Source organism: Berghia stephanieae, chromosome 9, assembly GCF_034508935.2.
Source record: "Berghia stephanieae isolate SIO BIC M18660-M18661 chromosome 9, UCSD_Bste_1.3, whole genome shotgun sequence".
In the NCBI taxonomy this organism is placed as follows: domain Eukaryota; kingdom Metazoa; phylum Mollusca; class Gastropoda; order Nudibranchia; family Aeolidiidae; genus Berghia; species Berghia stephanieae.
Window position 1 is genome coordinate 40,119,033 of NC_088368.1, and position 24,638 is coordinate 40,143,670.

The 24,638-nt window shown below is 34.9% G+C and overlaps 1 protein-coding gene across 9 annotated transcripts in view; it reads left to right on the forward strand.

Moving 5' to 3' along the window:
* The window catches only part of LOC144980239 (large neutral amino acids transporter small subunit 2-like), a 100,731-nt gene extending 81,832 nt beyond the window's left edge, over positions 1 to 18,899 (forward strand). For all 9 annotated transcript variants that reach the window (XM_078927851.1, XM_078927853.1, XM_078927852.1 and 6 more), the window contains exons 5-12: positions 6,028 to 6,072; positions 10,326 to 10,449; positions 11,163 to 11,266; positions 12,117 to 12,213; positions 13,157 to 13,306; positions 14,993 to 15,077; positions 15,510 to 15,602; positions 17,518 to 18,899. In XM_078927851.1, coding sequence (XP_078783977.1) covers positions 6,028 to 6,072; positions 10,326 to 10,449; positions 11,163 to 11,266; positions 12,117 to 12,213; positions 13,157 to 13,306; positions 14,993 to 15,077; positions 15,510 to 15,602; positions 17,518 to 17,585 — 766 coding nt within the window. In that variant the 3' untranslated portion in view covers positions 17,586 to 18,899. The remainder of the gene's footprint in view (positions 1 to 6,027; positions 6,073 to 10,325; positions 10,450 to 11,162; positions 11,267 to 12,116; positions 12,214 to 13,156; positions 13,307 to 14,992; positions 15,078 to 15,509; positions 15,603 to 17,517) is intronic.
* The last annotated feature ends 5,739 nt before the right edge of the window (positions 18,900 to 24,638 follow it).

The following is a 24,638-nucleotide window of genomic DNA, read 5'->3' on the forward strand; positions in this document are numbered from 1 at the left end:
AACATAAATTAGACAGGGCTTTGGAAGATGAAATGGCTGTTGAGGTCAGTGAAGAGGAAACGAGATTCGTATTTTCGAAACTAAACGAGAGGAAGGCTGCTGGGCCGGATGGATTGAAAGGAAAACTATTAAAAGAATGTGCCCACCAGCTTTCCCCCATTTATACACATATTTTTAACTGGTCCCTCCAATGCGTTTCAATCCCTGAAATTTGGAAAACTTCGAAAATTATTCCTGTTCCAAAAAAAGAAAAACTTGAAACTATGAACGATCTCAGACCTGTTGCACTGACTTCAATAGTCATGAAATCTTTAGAAAAACTTGTTCTTGTTAAAATTAGGAATCAGTTTATGCCATTGAGTGATAGTCATCAATTTGCTTACAAACCAGGGCGTGGCGTAGAGGATGCCATTTTGCTGTTTACAAACAACATCTACAGGCATCTAGATCACGCTAGGAGCTATTGCAGATTGCTTTTTGCAGATTTTTCTTCAGCGTTCAATACAATGCAACCTCAGTTGGTTGTTCAAAAATTGACTAGTCTGAATTTAAACAAGTATATAATTGCTTGGGTGCTCGAATTTCTTACGGAGAGAGCACAATATGTTCAATTAGGGCAAAACAAATCTTCCTGTATAACTACAAATACTGGCGCTCCTCAAGGTTGTGTATTGTCCCCTGTATTATTCACAATATACACGAATGACTGTAGAAGCCAAAACCTGAGTGTACCTTTAATAAAGTTTGCAGATGACACCGCTCTTCAAGGCCTCATAACAAATGGCAACGAAGTGGCTTATAGGCAAGAAATTGATAGATTTGTGTCTTGGTGTGATGCCCACCACCTAGAGCTTAACATAAGCAAGACAAATGAGCTAGTGATTGACTTTAGGAGAGTGAAGGAACCGATAGAACCGTTAAAATTAAAGGACCAATTCGTCCAGCGAGTTCCTCACTACAAATACCTTGGTGTAACGATTGATGACAGGCTCAAGTGGGATGAACACTTGAAAATAATTAGACATAAGATGTGCAGACGTACATATTTTTTATCGAAACTCTCTCAGTTTAGAATAGATAAAACCCTCTGCACATTATTTTATAGAGCAGTAATCGAAAGTGTTTTGTCATTTTGTATAACAGCTTGGGGAGGCAATTGCTTAGCAGTGGAAAGGAACAAAATAAATTCAAATATTAAAAAATCCATTAAACTCTATATAAATGATGTTGACGATGTAGATCTTTTATACGAGAAATTTTGTATAAATAAAATAACTAAAATATTAAATGACCAGTATCATCCACTAAGACCATCAATTATTATGTCAGAAAGAAGTGGTCGCCCTTTCTCTATTTCAACGAAAACAGAGAGACACCGAAAATCTTTTCTGCCGTCCAGTATTAGGCTTTATAACAACAAGCAATAATCATTTTATATAATTATTTCTCATTTTTACTTTTTAAAAATATAAATATTAATTTATTAATTTATTTGTTTTGCAATCTTTTCAATTTTCAATTTATAGTGACAGTTTTAACTATTTTACAGTGTTGAAATTATTCATATTATAAAGCGCAGCTCTGGTTATAGAGCTGCTCCTTTTTTATATATATACATCCTATTTCCATTGTATTGTTATCTTATGTGTAAATTATAACACGTCTGTACAAAAAATTTCCTTTTTGGGATGCAATAAAGTATTATTATTATTATTATTATTATTAAAGAGAGAGAGAGAGAGAGAGAGAGAGAGAGAGAGAGAGAGAGAGAGAGAGAGAGAGAGAGAGAGAGAGACTAACTGGCCCCCCAAGTTCGTACAGTTCCCACAGCCATACAGACATACATAAGTAGTGTGATGGATTGATTGTTTGTGAGTGAGTGAGGTCCTATTCCTTCCTATTATCGTTGATACGGCATATTATTTGTCATCTAACAGTAGAGCTGTCAACTTAAATTTTTTTTAAATCGTAGTTTTAGAAGGAAATGAGAGAAGTAACTACAGCAGATAGCTTTACAGATAATAATAATAAACAAACCAAAAAAAAAAAAAAACAAAAAAAAAAAAAAAAACAATTACCAAAGACAAACAAAAAACAAAAAAGATCATTTATATAGCGCAATATCCACTAAACGAACTCAAAGCGCTTTACAAGGGGTCCCTGACCAACAACAACACGTAACATGTAGAACGAGACATGACGCATGACAGGCGCTATAACATATTTTTTTTAAACCGACAGTGACAATGCTGTTAACGACCAGGTACTCATTTTACAACTGATTATTTTAAGAGAATGTGAGTAAAGATCCTTTTCCAAGAACTAAACTCAACTTTGCGCCGGGCGAGGCTGTTCGAACCCAGGACCTTCCGATCCGAAAGCGAGCGTCAAATATTAATAATTTGCCCTCATCATTTTATGCGAAAATGCTCCGAAATCCTTGACATAGCAGAGTTACCAACTTGAAATTTTCAAAATTCGTAGTTTCCAAGGGAACAAAAAAAAAAAAAAAAGTAAAAATCACTATAAATAGCTTTAGAAATAAATGATTTCCTCTCAGCATGGTCCAAAAATGCTTCAAAGTTCTGAATATAGGTTCTAAAGAACTAAACTTTCCTTTTCAACAAGATTTATTGAGTCAATCTAAAGAAGCGAATGTTGTTTTGTAGCTAGAGCCAAAAATTCGCATTTCTACGAATATTTCGTAGTGCTAGGTATGTCTGATTTAGGTTATGCGGAACAAAAAACTTTCCTTTTCAACAAAATTTATAGATAGTTCGAAGATGACGTCACTCAGGTCTTTGTTATTGTTTTTTTGCCATCCGCGTTTATGAGTAATGCTCACTGAACTGTATTAATGTATAAACGTTTATGGATACACACAGTTTTGTGTGTTGGTCCGTTATTCTTCCGGATGGCAATGTTATGAGCTTCTTAGCCGAACGCATAAAATCTATTGAGTTAAAGAAGGTGCGTATGCAGGCAGCAGGCCAGTAGGTGGAGCCGAAAATTCGTAATTCTACGCATGTTTCGTAGTACCAGGCAGGTCGGTAACAGTAAAATGGTTCCCGATACAATGGGATCGTTTTGGTTCGAAAGGTCAAATGTCAAGGACGCTGAAACAAACATAAATTTAGGGAAAAAAATAAAATTCCCTTTATTCATCCCATACGAGAAATTTGTATCTAGGGTCAATTCCATGTGTAGGTACGTGTGTGTGTGTTTAAAATAATTTTGGAAATCCAGTCTTCATAGTGTATTCTCACGGGCAGGCGCGCGCACACACACACACACTCTCTCTCTCTCTCTCTCTCTCTCTCTCTCTCTCTCTCTCTCTCTCTCTCTCTCTCTCTCTTTCTCTCTCTATCTCTTTCCCTCTCGCTCTGTGTCTCTCTCTCTTTCTCTATTTATCTATCTCCATCATTCTCGCTCCTTCTCTTCCCCCCCCCCCCATCTCCCTCTCCTCTCTTTCTCCCCTCTCACTCTCTCCATCTCTACCTCTCTCTCTATCTCTCTCCATCACGCCCTCTTATCTCCCTCTCGTCTCCCTCTCTCTCTCTCTCTCTCTCTCTCTCTCTCTCTCTCTCTATCTATCTATCTATCTATCTCTATCTCCTCGTCCTCCTCCCCCCCCCGCCCCCCTACCTTTCCCCTCTCTCTTTAGATGTAAATCAATACGCAACCACAGTTCTCTTGCACGCCCGTTTTTTGTGTCAAGATAAAAATAGCCACCATGTTATATTTTGTTATCAGATTAATTCGTCGTGTTCGATAAAATCGTTATCACCGGTGTCGGAATGAAAAATACTCTCAAACCAACGCACCATATTATCTAATCTGCCGTACTATGGGAAGAAAAAACAAAATAAATAAATAAATAAATAAATAAATAAATAAATAAATAAATAAATAAATAAATAAATAAATAAATAAAACGTTAAAAAAATTGGCCAGAACAGATAACTAGTCCTTCAAAAATATCGATCGATTTAAATGACCCTCATCTTGGAAAAAAAAAAAACAAACAAAAAAAAAAATAAAATAAAAAACAACAAACTCTCAAATCTGGGACCTCGGCGAAGTCCTGCTAAATACGATTCAATAGTCTGATGTCACGCCTCCCAGCAACAGCGGCCATCTTGGTTCTAAACAAAGAAAATCATTCCTTTTTATTTTTCATGCTGGCTAGAACTTTTCATATGCCTTGTGATCAGAATGTGTAAAAGTAAAAGTCAAAACATGATCAAATGTATGTGTATTTTTTTCCTCTGGATACGCTTTTATGCTCGCCGGAGAAATATTTCATACGGGCGTCCGCCATTGTTCCGATAGTTTAGAGCCAGTGTTACTAAGTTACCATACGTCATTAGGAAGGAAGTGACGTTACGACTGTTGAAGAGTATTGAACACGTCGGTGATTCAAATATAATGATAGGGAATAAAAGTCGGCTATGTGGTCTATTGGTATGAGACTCTCTTTCGGATCGGAAAGGTCCTGGGTTCGAGCCTCCCTCGGCGGCTAGTTGAGTCCTCGGAGAAGGCTATTTACCCGCATTATCTCACCGTACTCAGGTGTAAAGTGAGTACCTCCATCAACAGCGTTGTCTCTGTCCGTTAAAAATTGTAATATATGGCGTGTCCCGTCATGAAATGTTAAATGTTGCTGTTGGCTAGGGACCCCTTGTAAAGCGCTTTGAGCACGTTTAGTGAATATTGCGCTATATAAAGGCTCAATTAATTAGAAAAACTCGTGACATCAAACCCTCCACTCTTTTGGTTCCTATATTATCCTAGGTTGCGTGTTAGAGCTGACCATCAAATTATACTGATTAATAAATGGAGTGAATAAATATATTGATGAGTAAACGAATGAATAGATAATAGCTAAAGGAATGGATGAATAAATAAAGATGAATGAATGAATGAATAAATAAATATGTGATAATCATTCATGCTATGTGTTTAAGTATAATACGCACGACACCCGCCAGCCAAATTTGATAAATAAAATAATAAAAATAAATCCAAATTGGGATGAATGAGATTTACAAGACACTAAAATGGTACAAAAAAAAATAAATAAAAAAATAATAATAGTAATAAAAATACTGTTGCAGGTGAAATTTATAGCTTTTAAATCAAGAAAATCCCGGGATTGGAGTGTCAACAGGTGCGTTGGGGCTTTTAATCCTTCTCAAAACCTAACGGCTTGTCCCAACATAGCAGCAGACGGGAACGGAAATCGCTAAAAATAGCCACCATCACTTCAACGTCATAATATCCCATATTTGGCGGTAACTACCATATTTGTATTGACCAATCAAATGAATGAGTGACGTATATATATGAGGCGAGCGGGCGGGCGGGGAGTGGGACGGACGGAGGACGCAAGTGGGGCGTGAATCGAACTGAGTGAGGGAAAATAATTAGAAATTGGCCGTGCGTAACCTTGCCTTTGCTGTTCTTGAGAATAGTATGCATTGCGTGTCGGCAGCTTTCCGCAGGTCGTGTGTGTTGTTTGTGTGTGTGTGTGTGTGTGTGTGTGTGTGTTTTGTGTGTGCATGTGTGTCAGTGCAGTGAGCGGTTCTTACTGAGAGCGGTAACGAATTGGGAATCGTGTTTTTTTTTTTTCGGTTTTTTTCTTTCTTTTTTTTCTTTTTTCTTTTTTACCTAAGTGGCAGCGACACATATTGCATTTTAAGCAAAAACGAGAGATTGAACAACAACAACGACAATAATATTAATAATAATAATAATAATATTAATAATAATAAAAATAATAATAATAATAATAATAATAATAATAATATAATAATAATAATAATAATAATAATAATAATAATAATACTGATGATGATGATGATAATAATAATATTAATAATAATAATATACAGCCGACGATGATGATCATTGATGATCATTGATGATGATGATGATGATGATGATGATGATGATGATGATGATGATAATCATAATAATAATGATGTTGATGATGATGATGATTTTATTATTTTTGCCTCTTTTCAGGAACTATCTGAACTTCGTCATTGAAGAACTGAAAGACCCCTACAAGTAAGTCTGATTGAAATTGATTTAGCTTTAGTTTTATTCATTCATTCATTCATTCATTCATTCATTCATTCGTTCGTTCGTTCGTTCGTTCGTTCATTCATTCATTCATTCATTCATTCATTCATTCATTCATTCATTCATTCATTCACTCACTCACTCACTCACTCACTCACTCACTCACTCACTCACTCACTCACTCACTCACTCACTCATTCATTCGTTCGTAGTTCATTCATTAATTCGTTCATTCATTCGTTCATTCATCCATCCATCCATCCATTCATTCATTATTTATTTATACTTTCCTTCATTTTATTCATTCATTCACTCATTTAATTAATTACCAAATTTATTTATTTCTCTTGGAATCTAACTAATCTATCCCCTATATATCCCTATCTATATTCTGTCTCCTAAGGAAACCCCAATATCGTTGGTGTTTCACGAGAAATTTAAATCTTTTGACCTCCATGCCCCATCGGACCGTGGCCTTCGTTATACTAGAGGCCCAAGACTGGATACAGTGACGTCACTCTCTAAATCATAACAAGTGAGAGAGAGGAGACAGCGAGCCGAGCGGGCGGCTGTGTGTGTTACCAGTGAAGCGAGGCAGGAAAAACATAGATTTTCCAGATTGGAACTTTTGTGGCCAACTTTTAGGAAACCCAGATTTTAAAAAATTCGATATGCATTATTTAACGACTTTCCTTAGAAAATAGATGTTTATTAATTATTGATTTCGTTGATTAGCATTTATTTTCCATTCAAACTCATTTTGCCGATGCAAATGATCCTATATCAACCCGACTTCCATTTTTCTTGGACTTCGACGATAACGATTGCGAAGATTTATAATAAGATCATTTACTTTTGTCATTGAAATTTATAGCAAACCACTTTTTTACACTTCATTTTCACATTATTATATTATGCTTACTTTTAACAGTTTATAAATAACACGACAAAAAAATTACCTCCCCCCCCCCCCCAAACCATGCTAGTTATATTTGGCATGGTTAAGAAGAAATAATTGGCATGAATTATTTTTTTCCACTCGCATACAACACACACCAATTCATTACTATTTCGCTGTACTACACACTGGATCTCAAGTCCTAACAAAAAATACAAGTCGATTTTATTTCTCATAAAAAAAGAATTGTACAAGAATAATATGCTCTTTTAAATTCTTTATTTCATTCAAAATTTTAATTGTAATATGGGCAATAGTAGGCTAATACTAATATAAAAAATAAAATAAACAAAACATTACCTTGCTCCGTCAATGATAATTATTGGGCACGAAACGCAAGAAGTTCAATCTGCAGACACTATATATAAACTATAGATTGACTATAAAAATATAGTGTTTCGCTGTTCAACAGCTCATCAGTGCAGCTTGGAACTCAAAAAAATCAGTTGGATACCTACAGGTTCCACAGAGTTCAATCTGCAGACACTATATATCTATTATAATTTCTGTAAATGTATACATAATGTTGATATGTACATACTGGTCAATTGTTAATCCTAAAAAGAATATGCAACAGTGATGACAATAAACAAAGAGATGTGATTTTATGGTAATAAGAAGGAAAAGGAATGAGAAAACATAGAGTTGGACTTGACATGGAGACACATGTGGCATGGAGCTGGCGATTGATATATAAAATGGGCAGCCCTTACATACCCCACATACGTAGTGAGCTCTGCAGGAATCTAAACCCGATGGTTGTCTGAAACATGTGCCTCCAGTCTTATCCAATAATGAGAAGGAAAAGAAGATGACCTATGCTCTTTTCGTAAGAGTTTGAAGCTTCCTTTTGTTCTTTGATGTTGTTGCCTTATCTGTGAACATCTTGGAGTAATTGTTGAGGAAAATGTTGACAGCTGGTTTGCAGAATCTGTGAACAACGTCGAGCAGATCTGTGTTACAAATATCACAATTTTTCCCCAATAATTCTAAATCAGAAAGCCTTTGCAGAGTGAGTTTCATTAAAAGAAATCTCTGATTGGTGTTTGAAAGCAGACGCTGTTCATGATCATGATTGCCAATCAAGAACTGAAAAATTTTAAAAATGTGTGTCATGATTTCAACAGCATAATCAGTTGGCCACGTCAAACCGCCTCGGTCGAGAACAGAAATGTAAGCCAATGATTCTGCTGTTGATTCCACTTGAAGGCCACGATCGGACAGTAACAGCAATCTGCTGATCAAGGGACACAACTCAATAATATGGCTGATTAGATCAATAGGATGATAATTTATACGGGGTTGTTTCCCATGCATTATATATCTGTATAACACTGTGATGACTACACTACAAGCCCATTTAGTTGACCCCTCGTCTCAAAACGGTATTAAGTCAGGATGATTAAGATGCTGAAAATGGAATTTGTAGCCGCCAGATATATCATGTTTAAGTTGAGTTTAAATGCTTTATAGGGGAGAAGGAATATCAGATTTTACTGTGCTAAATACCAACGTTTCATATTTTTGACCATTTTAACTATAATTTGACTTTTTAGTATCTGGTCCATCCCGACATAATACCGTTTTGAGACGAGGGGTCACATATATAGATCAGACATGCCAATCGTCCCGACTTTATCTGTTTTTGTCTCGATTTGGTCTGGCTGAAAAAAAATCATATCTTTAGAATACAAAATAAGATTGGGAAAATTTATTTTCTGCTGACAATTTTGGATTACAAAACTTACACGATCAGATGACTGTCATCTCACTTCTACTTTGTTTTGTTCTTTGTAGGAAAGCGGATCTTGTTGATTCGTGTAAAGAACTGTGTTGATGGGGAATTATATCACCTTAAGTTTGAATTCGATGAGTAGTTTGAGTTTAGAGGGTAAATTTGTCTCTAGGGTCTATTATAAGGGAAGACTGGAATAACCCAGGCGTCATCTGCAGTGCACCGCTGCAAATTAAGCTAGGGTAAAGTGACTTGCTCAAGGCTACACAGCGCAGCAGCGGGTGATCGAATGAACTCGATACCTTTCGGGTATGAAGCAAAGACCGTACCGCTGTAAAATCCCTGTAAAAGTCTCCCAGGTCTACAGGATCAACCAAGAAAATACTGGGTACCTGCAAATAGACTACGGTCAAAACGTACAAGAACAGCTGCCAACATGCACAAATGGGGGCTCCAAGAATCACCAACATGCCCAAAGTGCAACCAAGCACCACAAGATGCAAACCACCTCGTACTAGATTGCCAAGAGACAAAACTTGAAACCATCAACAAATGTGATGATGAACTTCAGACTATCTGACTACACTTGACACTCTAAATTACTGAACATACTACACTATACTACTTCTAACTCTACTACTACTACATACTACAACTACTTACTAACTACTTACTACTACTACTACTACTACTACTACTACTACTACTACTACTACTACTACTACTACTACACTACACTACTACTACTTACTACACTACTACTACTCACTACTACTACACTACTACTACTACTACTAACTACTACTACTACTACTACTACTACTACTACTACTATACTACTACTAATACTACTACTACTACTACTACTATACTACTACTACTAACTACTACTACTACTACTACTACTACTACTACTACTATACACTACTACTACTACTACTACTACATACTACTACTACAACTACTATCTACTACTTACTACTACTACATACTACTACTACTAACTACTACTACTACTATACTACTACTACTAACTAACTACTCTATACACTACTACTACTAACTACTACTTACTACTACCATACTATACATACATACTACTATCATACTACTACTACTACTACTACACTACTACTACTACTACTAACTACTACCTACACTACTACTACTATACACTACTACTACTACTACTACTAACTACTACTACTACTACTACTACTACACTACTACTACTACTACAACTACTACTACTACTACTACTACTACACTACTACTACTACTACTACTACTACTACTACTACTACTACTACTACTACTACACTATACTACTACTACTACTACATACTACTACTAACTACTACTACACTATACTTACTACTACTACTCACTAACTACTACTACTACTACTACTACTACTACTACTACCACTACTACTACTACTACTACTACTACTACTACTACTACTACTACTACTACTAGCGTACCGCTGAGCCACGCTACCCCCTAAAAACTAAATACAAATGTTTCAATTCCTTTCGTGTCCAGGAATCTTCCCAAGGCCATCTGGATCTCCATCATCTTGGTGACCTCTGTCTACGTCACCACCAACATTGCCTACTTTACTACTGTCAGCCCCAATGAGATCTTGGGTGGCGCTGCCGTCGCTGTCGTAAGTTGTTGTTGTTTGTCATTAGCGCCACCATCATCATCACCATCAGCATCATCATCACCACCACTACACTCATCATCATCACCACCACCACCAACATTGCCTACTTTACCACTGTCAGCCCCAATGAGATCTTGGGTGGCGCTGCCGTCGCTGTTGTAAGTTGTCATTGTCGTCATTGTCGTTGTTGTTGTCAAAATTTAACATCACAATCATCATCATTATCACCATCATCTTATTTTTAATAATAATAATAATAATAATAATAATAATAATAATAATAATAATAATAATAATAATAATAATAATAATAATGATAATGATAATAATAATAATAATAATAATAGTAATAATAATAATAATAATAATAATAATAGTAATAATAATAATAATAATAATAATAATGATAATAATAATAATAATAATAATAATAATAATAATAATAATAATAATAATAATAATAATAATAATAATAAAAACGATACTACTATTACTACTAATAATAATAATGAATCATCATTATCATCATCATCACACTAGTAATAATAACAATAACAACAACAACAACAATAATGATAATAATAATAATAAAAAAATAATAATAATAATAATAATAATAACAATAATAATAATAATAATAATAATAATAATAATAATAGAAACTTTCCAAGTGTTAAAATAAATTCCCTCACACATTTCCCTCCACCCCCTAGATGTTCTCCAAGCGTCTGTATGGTGTCATGTGGTGGATCATGCCAGTCTTTGTGTCACTCTCGACCTTTGGAGGCGTCAACGGTATTCTCTTCACCACCTCCAGGTATGGACATTCAAGATTGTTTTTTTTTTTTTTTTTAAATGTCATATTTAAAGTGGAACAGCTCTTATGTAATGTGATATAGCTGTGTTAAGCCATGCTATCATCATCATCATCATCATCGTCGTTGTCGTCAGCATCATCGTTGTCGTCATCATCATCATCATTATCATCTACATATTGATTCAAAATATTTCCAGTGTTTTGTCTTTTGATGGGACAACTTATTTAATGTCAGTAAATGATATTATAATTATCAACGTTTTTATCCTCATCATCATTGTCATTACTGTCATCATCATCATCATCATCATCATCATCATCATCATCACCACTGCCACAACCACCACCACCACAACATCGACAAATATTGTATACATGAAAACTCTTTATAACTAGCCTTTTTTGGGGATGATTGACATGGTGATGTGAATCACAAACCAGCGAAATCCATTCAAAGTGCTCAAAGCACTTTACAAGGGATCCCAAGCCAACAGCAACACTTAACATATAAGACAAGACATGACTCCTCTTAGACGATATCACAACTTTTCCCCTGACGGAAACAACTCTGTTAACGCCCAGGTACTCATTTTACACCTTAGTAGGATGAGAGAATATGAGTAAAGAGCCTTTTCCAAGGACTCGAATACGCACTGCTCAGATCGGGACTCGAACCCAGAACCTGTAGGTCCACCGGCAAGTGTTATTCATGCCACTAGACCACATAGCCGTATGGCCTGGTACCAACGACATCTATAGGAAGTCCTAGCCTGGTACGCATTCATTCTACACCAGATTCGAACCAAAGACCCACCAGTGTATATCGTTTTCTATTTTCTCCCAATTCCAGATTGTTCTACGTAGGCGGCCGAGAAGGTCACATGCCCAAGATTCTCAGCATGGTTCAAATCCAACGTCTCACCCCTATGCCAGCCTGTCTCTTCATGGTAAGTCTTTCATGTTCGTTCACAGTGATAGAGAATGAAAATACTAACGAAAGAGTAAAAATGGAGAGGCTTCGGATGGGAACAATACAGACGAATGTTTCGGGTACGAACCCTTTGTCTGCACAACAATAAACGAATTAACATGGAAATATAATTACATTGCATTTTAGTTTATGATTTTTTTGAGGATGTTTTTGATGATTTTTTTGGGGGTGTTTTTTGGCACTTGTTTCATACACACATTTTCAGATATCTATTTTATAGAAGGAATGAAATTGAAGTCACTCAGCTCTTTGTTATTATTTTTAATAATTAGTTATCATTAAATTTTTTTCGTGAAGTCTGTCCTACTGTATGGATGTGAAACTTGGAACGCATCACAGGCATGTTTAAGGAGGGTACAGATTTTCATAAACAGGTGCATACGTAAGCTACTCAGAATAAAATGGATGGATAGAATAATGAAGAAGTATGGAAAAGAACACAGCAGAAACCAGTGGGAGAGGAAATAGGAAGAAGACGATGTAGGTGGATTGGACACACGCTTAGAAAGAATGACTCCACTATAACAAAGAAAGTATTGGACTGGAACCTTCAGGGCAGAAGATCATGGGGAAGGCCACGAGGAACATGGATAAGAATTAAAGAAGCTGATATACAGAGAAGCGGTAAGACATGGAATGAGATAAAAAAGTTAGCTCAGGATAGAGAAGGATGGAAACTGTTTGTCTGTGGCCTATACCCTGACCCAGGGTGAAAAAGGCAATGATGATGATGATGAAATTTTTTTCCAGGCAGACTATAAACGCTCAAGGTTACACCTAAGTTTTGTACATTATATCCAGCTGGTGGATGTTGTTGTGAGCATTTTTTTTTTCCAAAACGCAACAGCATCAATACCAGTGCCTGTTCCCTAATTCTTTCAATTTTTCATTATTTTCAGGGCCTCCTCTCCTTGTTGTATCTGGCTTCTTCGGACATCTACGCCCTCATCACCTACGTGGGTTTTGCCACCTGGCTCTCCATCGGGATGGCCATTGTCGTGCTCTTGTACTTGAGGTGGGAGAGGCCCAACATGCCCCGTCCTATCAAGGTATTTTTTTGAGTAATAATGATAACAACAACAATAATAATAATAATAATAATAATAATAATAATAATAATAATAATAGACCTGTAAATTCTCAGTCAATTAACTGAAATCAGTCAATTCGTCAAATTCAAATATTTTTAAAAGGAAAGAAAGAAAGAATTAATGAATTGTAGTCGAATGACCGTAAAGTAATTAGGAATGTTCCACAGCGCTACGCATAGTTCATGGGCCGTTTATATTAACGATAGATATAGTGCCAAGGCTAAGCCGTGTCTGAACACATCCTGGTGTATTTTCACACAGCCTTCGTGAAATTATTTTTTCTTCTTCCAAACCTGTTGTGATCCCAATGGTAGTTAATTTTAACTGAGCCGCTGAGCGATAAATTTCACTGTTTTGCCTAAGCCAAAATTGATCACATTTACCTGGTGGGAAGTAAAAGTATGAAAAAGTAAAATACGAATGTCGGAAGTGCGTTATGTAGACACCTTCAAATCGAAAGTAATGATTGCTACAAGCACATCTCGATTGCCTCACATTGTAAACAAACTGATTCACCATTTCTAGTTTCTTCACTGATTGGGTACCTTATTATAAGGAACAATTGTAAGTAGCCTAATTAATTCCCGCTCAGATTAGTTTTCTGCCATTGTTTATCTCAAGCGAGCTTGCTGTTTACCTTTCATTTTGATTCTACGTATTTTTCCTCTTCGAATTCCGAAGAGTTTCAGTTAATTTTTATAGAGCTCATTTACAGGTCTATTTTAGTCAGGAATTCAAAAAACAGTTGATGCTGGTAATGGGGATGATCTATATTCAGAGCTGCCAACTTGAAATTTTAAAAAATTCGTAGTTTCCAAAGGGGAAAAAAAAAGAAGAAAAATTCACTTTAAATAGCTTTAGGAATAAACAATTTGCTCTCAGCATGGCCCAAACATGCTCCAAAGTCCTGTATATAGGTTCTATCTAAGAAGATAAACTTTCCTTTTCAACAAGATATATTGAGTCAAAGAGACCCATGCAGCTCTGTTGCTAGAGCCAAAAATTCGTATTTTTCTATGCATTTATACTAAGCAGGTCTGTATATTACCTTTTCATGTGCTCGAGGTCACAGGTCACATTGCAAAATGTGCTCAGTGACCCGAATAGTGAAAAATGTTCACAACTTTTGAACTTTTTCGTATGGTTATGTGGTCTTGTGGTATGGCAAGCGCTTTCGGATTGGAAGGTCCTGGGTTCTAGCCTCGCTCGGCGGCGCATAGTTGAGTCCTTGGAAAAGATTCTTTACTCACATTCTCTCACCATACTCAGGTGTAAAATGAGTACCTGACTGTCAACAGCATTGACTCTGTCGGAAAAAAATTGTATTATCGCCTATCAGGCGTAATGTCTCTTTCTACATGTTACGTGTTGCTGTTGGTCAGGGACCCTTTGTAAAGCGCTTTGAACACATTTAGTGGATATCTAACATCACGATTGCTCCTTTTGTTCAACTTGACAAATGGGTATGTTTACAACTTTCATCATAAACAAAGCAGTGTGCTGTTTACCTTGTCAAGAAATATCCAATCATTGGACTGTAACAAATCATGTGATCAATGACTTGGTTGACTCTTCTATATCTGATTTTATGAATATGAATATGTAAATTCATGTTGTTCGTTTCACGACTTTTCCTCTTTCCAGGTCGCACTTGTCTGGCCCATCATCTATACGATAGTCACTGTCTACCTCGTCATTCTTCCCTTGTACGCCAGCCCCACGGAAACTGGTAGGTTATAGAACTTATAGAAGTCTCCGTCGTCGTCGTTGTCATCATCGTCACATCATCATCATTATCATCATCACTATCATCATCATCGTCATCATCATCACTATCATCATCATCATCATCATCATCATCACTATCATCACTATCATCATCACCATAATCATCATCATCACTATCACCACCACCACCATCATCACCACCACCACTATCACCACCACCATCATCATCATCATCATCATCATCACTATCATCACCACCACCACCATCATCACCACCATCATCACTATCACCACCATCATCATCACTATCACCACCACCATCATCACCATCATCATCACTATCACCACCACCATCATCACTATCACCACCACCACCATCATCATCTTCATCATCATCACTATCATCACATCTCCATTCTTCCCCCATTACCAGGTATTGGTCTGGCCATCATCTGTACTGGAGTTCCAGTCTATCTGATACTCATCAAATGGCAGTCCAAACCCAAGGCCTTTGACAACTTCATGGGTGAGTACACAAACACACTTGAGCAATGTCCACCAAATTTGCTCCAAGGGTTTTTTTCTTCTTCTTTTAAGATTATTTTTAACCTCAGGATTGAGAGACATCCAACGTTTAAACGTGCTCCGAGTGATTTTTTTTCCTTCCTCTTCTTAATTTTTTTTTTTCTTTCTCTTTCTTCTTATTTTTTTCTTCTTCCTCTTTCTTATTTTTTTGTTTTTTCTTCCTCTTTTTTTTTTTTTCTTCTTCCTTTTTCTTATTTTGTTTTCTTCCTCTTTCTTATTTTTTTTTTTTTTCCTCTTTCTTATTTTTTTGTTTTTTTTTTCCTCTTTCTTATTTTTTTTTTTTTCATCCTCTTTCTTATTTTTTTTTCTTCCTCTTTCTTATTTTTTTTTCTTCCTCTTTCTTATTTTTTTCTTTCCCTTTTTTTAATTTTTTTTTTCTTCCTCTTTCTAATTTTTTTTCCTTTCTCTTTCTTATTTTTTTTTTCTTTCTCTTTCTTATTTTTTTTTTCTTCTTCTTTCTTATTTTTTTTTTCTTTCTTCTTCTTTCTTATTTTTTTTTCTCCCTTCTTCTTTCTTCTTTTTTTTTTTTCCCCTTCTTCTTTCTTTCTTTTTTTTTCTTCCTCTTTCTTCTTTTTTTTTCTTCCTCTTTCTTCTTTTTTTTTCTTCCTCTTTCTTTTTTTTTTTTTTCTTTCTCTTTCTTATTTTTTTTTTTTTTTTTTTCTGTTTCTTTCTTTGTATAAAAACCCAAGGATTGAGAGACATCCAACGTTTGCCGTCACCTTGCCAGTTTACTTATATCTTCTTATATTTTGAAAGGGTTGAAGTTATTGTTATGCACCTAGAGCTTTATTGTATAGAGGAGTGGGCGCAATATAAATAAATTTCATTATTAGTATTATTATTATTTACTAAAGGGGGTCCCGATCGCTCAATTGGTAGAGCGTTTACTCACTTCACACGCAAAGGGGTCGAGATCAATCCTGGGTGTAGATATGATGATGGTGATGATAATGATAGCGATGATAATGATGATGATGATGATGACCCCTTCTGTCCACCCAGCAGTGATTGATTGGGTAGCTGGGTCTGTTAGAAGTACTTTGCAATTGACAAGCATCCTAAGCAAAGGGTAGCAAGCAATTGCTATTGTCCATTTCGTGCTATCGAAACTGGGATACATTCCGGCTTCTTGGACCTAATGGCTCTGTAGGACTACTACTACTTTTTACTACTTTTTATATACAACACACATGCTTATGATATTGACCTCAAATGTTGTTTTTTTTTAAATTGTGCCCTTCCGCCACGACATCATAAGATATTGTAGCCTCGGCATTCCATGAAGGAATATATAAATAATTCATCAAACAAGATGTCTGATGTCAACAGGAATCACCCATGTTGTCCAAGTGAGCAAATTGGGGTTTAATAATCTTGCCCAAGGAAAAAACTGAAGCGGGACTGGCTCGAACCCAGGACCTTCCGGGTCACAGTGCAATGCCTTAACCACTGAGCTTTTTATTTAGACACAGAGGTTTATTTTATGCATTTATTATATTGCGGGGGCGAAGTGGCCGAGTGGTTAAGGTATTGCACTATGACCTGGAAGGTCCTGGGTTCGAGCCCCGCTTCAGGTACTTTCGTTTTTCTCCTTATTAACCCCCAATTTGCTCACTTGGACAACATGGGTGATTCCTGTTGACATTAGACATCTTGTTTGATGAATTATCTATATTCCTTCGTGTAATGCCTAGGCGATGATATCTTATGATGTCGTGGCGGAAGGGCGTAATTTTAAAAAAAATAAAAAATTATTATATTGTCCAATGATGCCAAACGATGTTTTGAAAAATGATATTATTATTTATTCACTTTTTTAAAAAAAATCATTGTTTCACTTTTTTTTCTGTTTACAGACAAGATGACAGAAGTATTACAGAAATTATTGATGGTGTGCCCCGAAGAGGACAAGAAAACAAGTTAAAACCACCAAGACAAGATGATAATAAAAAAAAAAGATAATGGGGAGAAAAATGTTCATGATACGAAAAATAATTTTTACTCTCTCGAGTTCACATGGATTTAAAAAAAAAAAAATTGGAACGAATTTGTTTTGATTTTCAACTATGGTGAATTCGAGAGAGTTAAAAAAACAAACCAAAAAAAAAAAAATTGGAACGAATTTGTTTTGATTTTCAACTATGGTGAATTCGAGAGAGTTAAAAAAACAAACCAAAAAAAAAAAAATTGGAACGAATTTGTTTTGATTTTCAACTATGGTGAATTCGAGAGAGTTAAAAAAACAAACCAAAAAAAAAATAATTGGAACGAATTTGTTTTGATTTTCAACTATGGTGAATTCGAGAGAGTTAAAAAAACAAACCAAAAAAAAAAAAATTGGAACGAATTTGTTTTGATTTTCAACTATGGTGAATTCGAGAGAGTTAAAAAAACAAACCAAAAAAAAAAAATTGGAACGAATTTGTTTTGATTTTCAACTATGGTGAATTCGAGAGAGTTAAAAAAACAAACCAAAAAAAAAAAAAATTGGAACGAATTTGTTTTGATTTTCAACTATGGTGAATTCGAGAGAGTTAAAAAAACAAACCAAAAAAAAAAAAATTGGAACGAATTTGTTTTGATTTTCAACTATGGTGAATTCGAGAGAGTTAAAAAAACAAACCAAAAAAAAAAAATTGGAACGAATTTGTTTTGATTTTCAACTATGGTGAATTCGAGAGAGTTAAAAAAACAAACCAAAAAAAAAAAAATTGGAACGAATTTGTTTTGATTTTCAACTATGGTGAATTCGAGAGAGTTAAAAAAACAAACCAAAAAAAAAAAATTGGAACGAATTTGTTTTGATTTTCAACTATGGTGAATTCGAGAGAGTTAAAAAAACAAACCAAAAAAAAAAAAATTGGAACGAATTTGTTTTGATTTTCAACTATGGTGAATTCGAGAGAGTTAAAAAAACAAACAAAAAAAAAAAAATTGGAACGAATTTGTTTTGATTTTCAACTATGGTGAATTCGAGAGAGTTAAAAAAACAAACCAAAAAAAAAAAAATTGGAACGAATTTGTTTTGATTTTCAACTATGGTGAATTCGAGAGAGTTAAAAAAAACAAACCAAAAAAAAAAAAATTGGAACGAATTTGTTTTGATTTTCAACTATGGTGAATTCGAGAGAGTTAAAAAAACAAACCAAAAAAAAAAAAATTGGAACGAATTTGTTTTGATTTTCAACTATGGTGAATTCGAGAGAGTTAAAAAAAACAAACCAAAAAAAAAAAAATTGGAACGAATTTGTTTTGATTTTCAACTATGGTGAATTCGAGAGAGTTAAAAAAAAAAACCAAAAAAAAAAAAATTGGAACGAATTTGTTTTGATTTTCAACTATGGTGAATTCGAGAGAGTTAAAAAAACAAACCAAAAAAAAAAAAATTGGAACGAATTTGTTTTTATTTTCAACTATGGTGAATTCGAGAGAGTTAAAAAAACAAACCAAAAAAAAAAAAATTGGAACGAATTTGTTTTGATTTTCAACTATGGTGAATTCGAGAGAGTTAAAAAAACAAACCAAAAAAAAAAAAAATTGGAACGAATTTGTTTTGATTTTCAACTATGGTGAATTCGAGAGAGTTAAAAAAACAAACCAAAAAAAAAAAAGTTAAAAAAAAATAGTAATACAAGTCGGATATAACAAAAAGAAAAAAAAAAAAGAATGAAGAAAAGAAAAAATTGCTTAAGATCTGATCCTGTTGATTTCAATATTTTGTAGTTTTGAGTTGACGAATCAACAAAACAACTTGTCCCATGAAATGTATAGTAGAATAAAGGAAGGTAAAAAAAAGACTCTTATAAACGATCCAAGACAGTATATATTAGTCATTTTTACCCCCCTTTTATTTTACTATACTATTTTATTGACTCCTTTAGGGCGTCTCTAGATTTTGGTATTGTCCCATGAATGAGATTACACGATAGCAAGCCAGCCTTAGATAGATGGTTATAATAATAATAATGTTGTTTGTCTCAATCTCAATGACAAATGGAGGGAGAAGGCACTGCCAATTTGGCCGTCGCAGGTGGTGATAATTTCATGCCAAGTGCATTATTGCGTTTTTTGAAATATTACAGCGTGTCTATTTGCAATGCCAGAGTTAATAAGAATTTTTTAAAAATTTGTTTTAAAAAAAAAAAGGAAGTTAAAAGGAAAATTGATTCAGACACACATTGTTGTAGATGCCATACGATTAACTCTCTAAAGTTCACCTTCATTGAAAATCAAACAAATTTGTTCGAACTTCCATGATTATGAACTTGAGAGAGTTAAATTCTATTTAATGGGAAACAGAAGTTGTGACATCATACCTTAGAAAACGGTAGGGGCCGCCTGAAGCCTGTGATCGTGAAAATACTAACGAAAGAGTGAAAATGGAGAGGCTTTGTATAGGAACGATACAGACCATGGACTGGGTGGGGTTCCTACCTCCCATAGCGGGCAGGGAGGTACTTGATGTGTCTTCTATCCCCTCTTATCTGTTTTTCAATTGCTTTCTGTCTTTGTCTTGGAGTGAGATTGCTTGGTTTTGTCCTGACCTTGGTCGGAGTCCTTGGCTGAGAGGGAAACAGTCGAATGTGTAGTTATAGTTTTGGGAGATGATATTTTTTTCCTTGTAAATCATCTCTCTGTTATGTACTGTTACTCTTTTCATTTTTAACATATGATTTGTAAACATTTGAGTGTGTTCCTCGTAGTGGGGATCTGTGCTTGTGTCTGGATGAGACTTTTAGGTAATCTCAAACTTTGATGGTATGCTCTTGGAATCTACATCTTTTTCCTATTTGAACCAATTCCCCTTTGTCTTACCTTTTCTTGTGTGCTTTTTAATTGTAATTCTAGAACTTTTTACTATCCCGTTTTCTTCCTTTTTACTGGCGCTGATATGACCTTATGTGTTGCGAGCGCCGTAAAACCCTTAAAAACAAAAACAAAAACAGACCATGGACGTTTTGGGTTACATACCCTTCGACAATACACAAATTAAGGTGGAAAACCACAATATATATTTGTTTTCCACGTTAAATTGTTTATAGTTGTGCTGACGAAGGGTTTGTACCCAAAACGTCCATGTTCTGTATCGTTCCTCAACGAAGCCTATCCGTTTTCAGTCTTTCGTTAGGACATCATACCTTCCGCCCCCCCTCCCCCTGTTCCAGTTCGAAACTCCTTGGAAGTGTATGTACCCAGTCCATCAGAGGACCAATAATGAATAGGTTGCATATTGAATCATACGATGGCAAAACTTATTTTAGTAGCAGGATGTGTAGACAGAATCTTATGATTACAGGGCGTAAAAGAGCGAGGATGGATGATCTTTATTGACGAACAGCATTTTTTCGTACCAGAAAATAAGATGCCATCACTCTGAAACCAGAAGATTGATTTTACACGAGCTATGCATCTAGTTTACCGGAAGAGTGGTTTTACACTTCCAATGACATTGGAACCAGTTTTTTTTTTTTTTTTTTTTTTTGTTTTTCTTTTGACAATACAATTTTATTCCCTATTGGCAACATGCTGCTGTTGTGATGATCGTGATGATGATTATGTGTACATGTTGTGGATGAATGAATGAATGGATGAATGAATGAATGAATGAAGGTTGTGACAGGGAATCGGGAAAGGGTTTGATTATAACAATTGCATATTTCCATTCCTATTATAGGAAGACGGAAGAGAAAGTGTTGAGATAAACGAAATGAGATCGAAAGATGGGATGTAAAGAGTTATTTTATGTGCAGAGTTTTAGCAAGTTTAAAATGTAAAACCCTACAAACTGTGGAGTGATCCTCGGCAATGTTGGAGGTTTCCACAAGATGAAGAAGAATATGGGGCTATGTCAAAAGGTTGTTTTATGATGTTCTGAAAACGACCGTTAGACACAGGCTGATATAAAACGTGTTACGAGATGGGAGGAAAGACGTTGACTGTTAGTTCGAGTCTTTTTAGAATGAATGAAGAGATTGAGGAATATGTGTTTATATGTGCTAGATCTGTGTATGTGTGCTCACTCATGCTGATGATGATAATATGTCTATGAGAACCTTGTACTCTGATATGTGTTTGTGTACATGTGCTGGCTTATGGTGATTATGTCTACGAGAACTGTGTGCTCTGATATGTGTTGTGTGTGCTAGGTCTGTGTACACGTGCTGGCTGATGAGAAACATCTCACATTACATTTTCTTGTCGATGTTAAAATCCATGATTCCAATTGGGTTTTTTTTTTCTCTTTAAAAAAAAAAGGTTTAACTCCCTCCAGTTTCCTGTGATTGAAAATTGGAAAAAAATCTTTGATCTTTCATTTATATGAATTTAAGAGTGAGTTAAATCTAGTTTTGAAAGTTCATTTTAACATTTATTATATATTTTTTCTTTCTTCATTTTATCATCTTTTCATCATCATTTTAAAATTTTCATTCTTTTTTGTCTTTGCTTTGGCATCGAAATTATTTACCAAACTGGTAATGATTGAATCGTTTTAAAGGCAGACGTTTTGCCACGTTGCTTGTCAAATAAATCAATTTTAGAATAGTAGTCGTTATTATATTTGTTTTATTTATATTGCGACCTCATTCAACTCTTTTTAAGAAATGAAATTTTAATGGATCTCTGACTGTTATGACTCGGGTTTGATCATGTCTGATAATTTTGATTTTTTTCTTTTCTTTTTTTTTCTTTTAAAAAAAATTAATTTCTTTTTCTTTTAATGCGTATTGTTTTATTTTTGAATGTAAAGAATTAACTTTTCAGCGGCGTGGTTTTAGCTAGCCGTGTTAATGACAGTTTTGATTTTTTAATTATTATTTTTTTTTTAAATGAGTATTGTTTTATTTTTGAATGTAAAGAATTTACCATTCGGCATCATGTGAATGACATGTTTTGATTTTTATTATTTCCCATAGCGGGCAGGGGGGTACATACTGTGTCTTCTATCCCCTTATATCTGTTTTCCAACATGCTTTCTGTCTTTGTCTTGGAATGAGATTACTTGGTTTTGTCCTGGTGCTGGCCGGAGTCCTACCTGGGAGGGAAACAGTCAAATGCATAGTTATTGTTTTGGGAGATGATATTTTTTTCCTTGTAAATATCTCTTCTGTTATGGATTATTATTTTTATTTTGAATGTATAATGTAAGCATTTGAGTGTGTTCCTCTTTGTTGGATTTTGTGCTTGTCTCTGGATGAGACTTGTAGGTGATTTCAAACTAAGTACATTGGTGGTATGATCTTGGAATCTACACCTGATCCCTATTTGTTCTCAGTTCCCCTTTGTCTTACTTTTTCTTGGGTGCTTTAATTGTAATTCTAGAACTTTTTACTATCCCATTTTCTTCCTTTTTACTGGCGCTGATATAACCTAAATGTGTTGCAAGCGCCGTAAAACCCTTAAAAACAAACAAACATTTTTATTATTATTAGTTTTTAAAATAATTTTTTTTTTTTTTTTGTAAATGCGTGCGTGTTGTTTTAGCTGTGAATGGAAAGAATTTACCATTTGGTGTTGTGATTTAGCTAACCATGTGAATGAAAGTCGTGTTTTCTCGACACTGATGTTTGTCCCGTCTTGCAATACTGCTGTACTCAGGGGGGAAAAGCCATATTTGAAAATTTGGCCGGAAAACTCGTCCTTCAAATATCGATCGATTTAAATGACCCTCATCTTGGCAAAAAACTCTCAAACCTGGGACTTCGCGAAGTCCCAGGTTTGAGAGTTTTTGCCAAGATGAGGGTCATTTAAATCGATCAATATTTGAAGGACGAGTTTTCCGGCCAAATTTTCAAATATGGCTTTTTCCAGAGTATGGCGGAATAGTTGTTACCTTGGCTGAAAAATTCTGGCGAATATTGGATCAATGGCTATTATTATTATTATTATTATTATTATTATTATTATTATTATTGTTGTTGAATTTAAATGATTCTGCAAATTTGGTAACAGTCTTTTTGCTTTAAAATATAAAAGAAATATATAAAAAACATTCATTCATGTACACGATATGGACCGTGAAAGTTAGAAATAAAATAGTTAAGAAAATTTCCTTTATTTATCTCACAGGGAAATTAAGACATGCAAACTTGCGTAGTAATAGGAAAAATTCGTAAAAATACTAATTTTTAGGTCCAGTTACAAATTTGCATTCTCTCCTCTTTGAATAACTCCAGTGAAGGTATATCAGAACATAAAGAAACCAGTTGTAAATGGCGCCGAAGGGAAGTAGAAATGCTACTATTACTTTTTCTTCCTAACGTCATTTGGTTGTGATTCATTAATTACTTGTTTCGCATGAAGCAATTCATTTTGCCAGCCACAATTATTCCCGGCTTACGTTCCAGATCTTTAAAATTATGTGAGCCGGCGGCTTAGGTGAGACAGCGAGTTAATCTTGAATTATTTGTGTCTGCGGATCTAGAAAAAATTTTCCCACTTTTCTGTTGAACTTTGTGTATTATGTTATGTGTTATTGTTTGAATGTAGAAAAAGGGGCATTATTGACATTGATATCAGGGTTCTTATTGTATAAATAGATTTGATTGACTTCATTTAAGTAGTGTGTAAAATGAAAGGAGGAGAAATATGAGAAATATAGAGTACGAAGAAATACCAAGATGAAAACAGAGAATAACAACAACGCGGTGTCAGAGCCAAAATGGGGATCCAACTGACACGGCAACCTCTGCCTGGCTGAGAGAGAGAGTGTGTGAGTGATCAGTAAGCAGCTGGGCTAGCCACTGAGTCATGCAGCCACTAGGCCATCGGGCTGGATGAGTGCGACTGCTCGCTGTTCTCGGAATGTTAAATTTTGGAAGTATTTTACTCTGTATTGTTTTATTTCGTTTTGTTTTTGTTTCCTCCTTATAATATTTAATTTTTTAAAATGTAATAAATGATCAGTATGCTAAGGGGCATAACCCATGAAATTAGTTGTTTTTTTTCTCCCCTTGCAGTCTCTATTTGATATTGAATT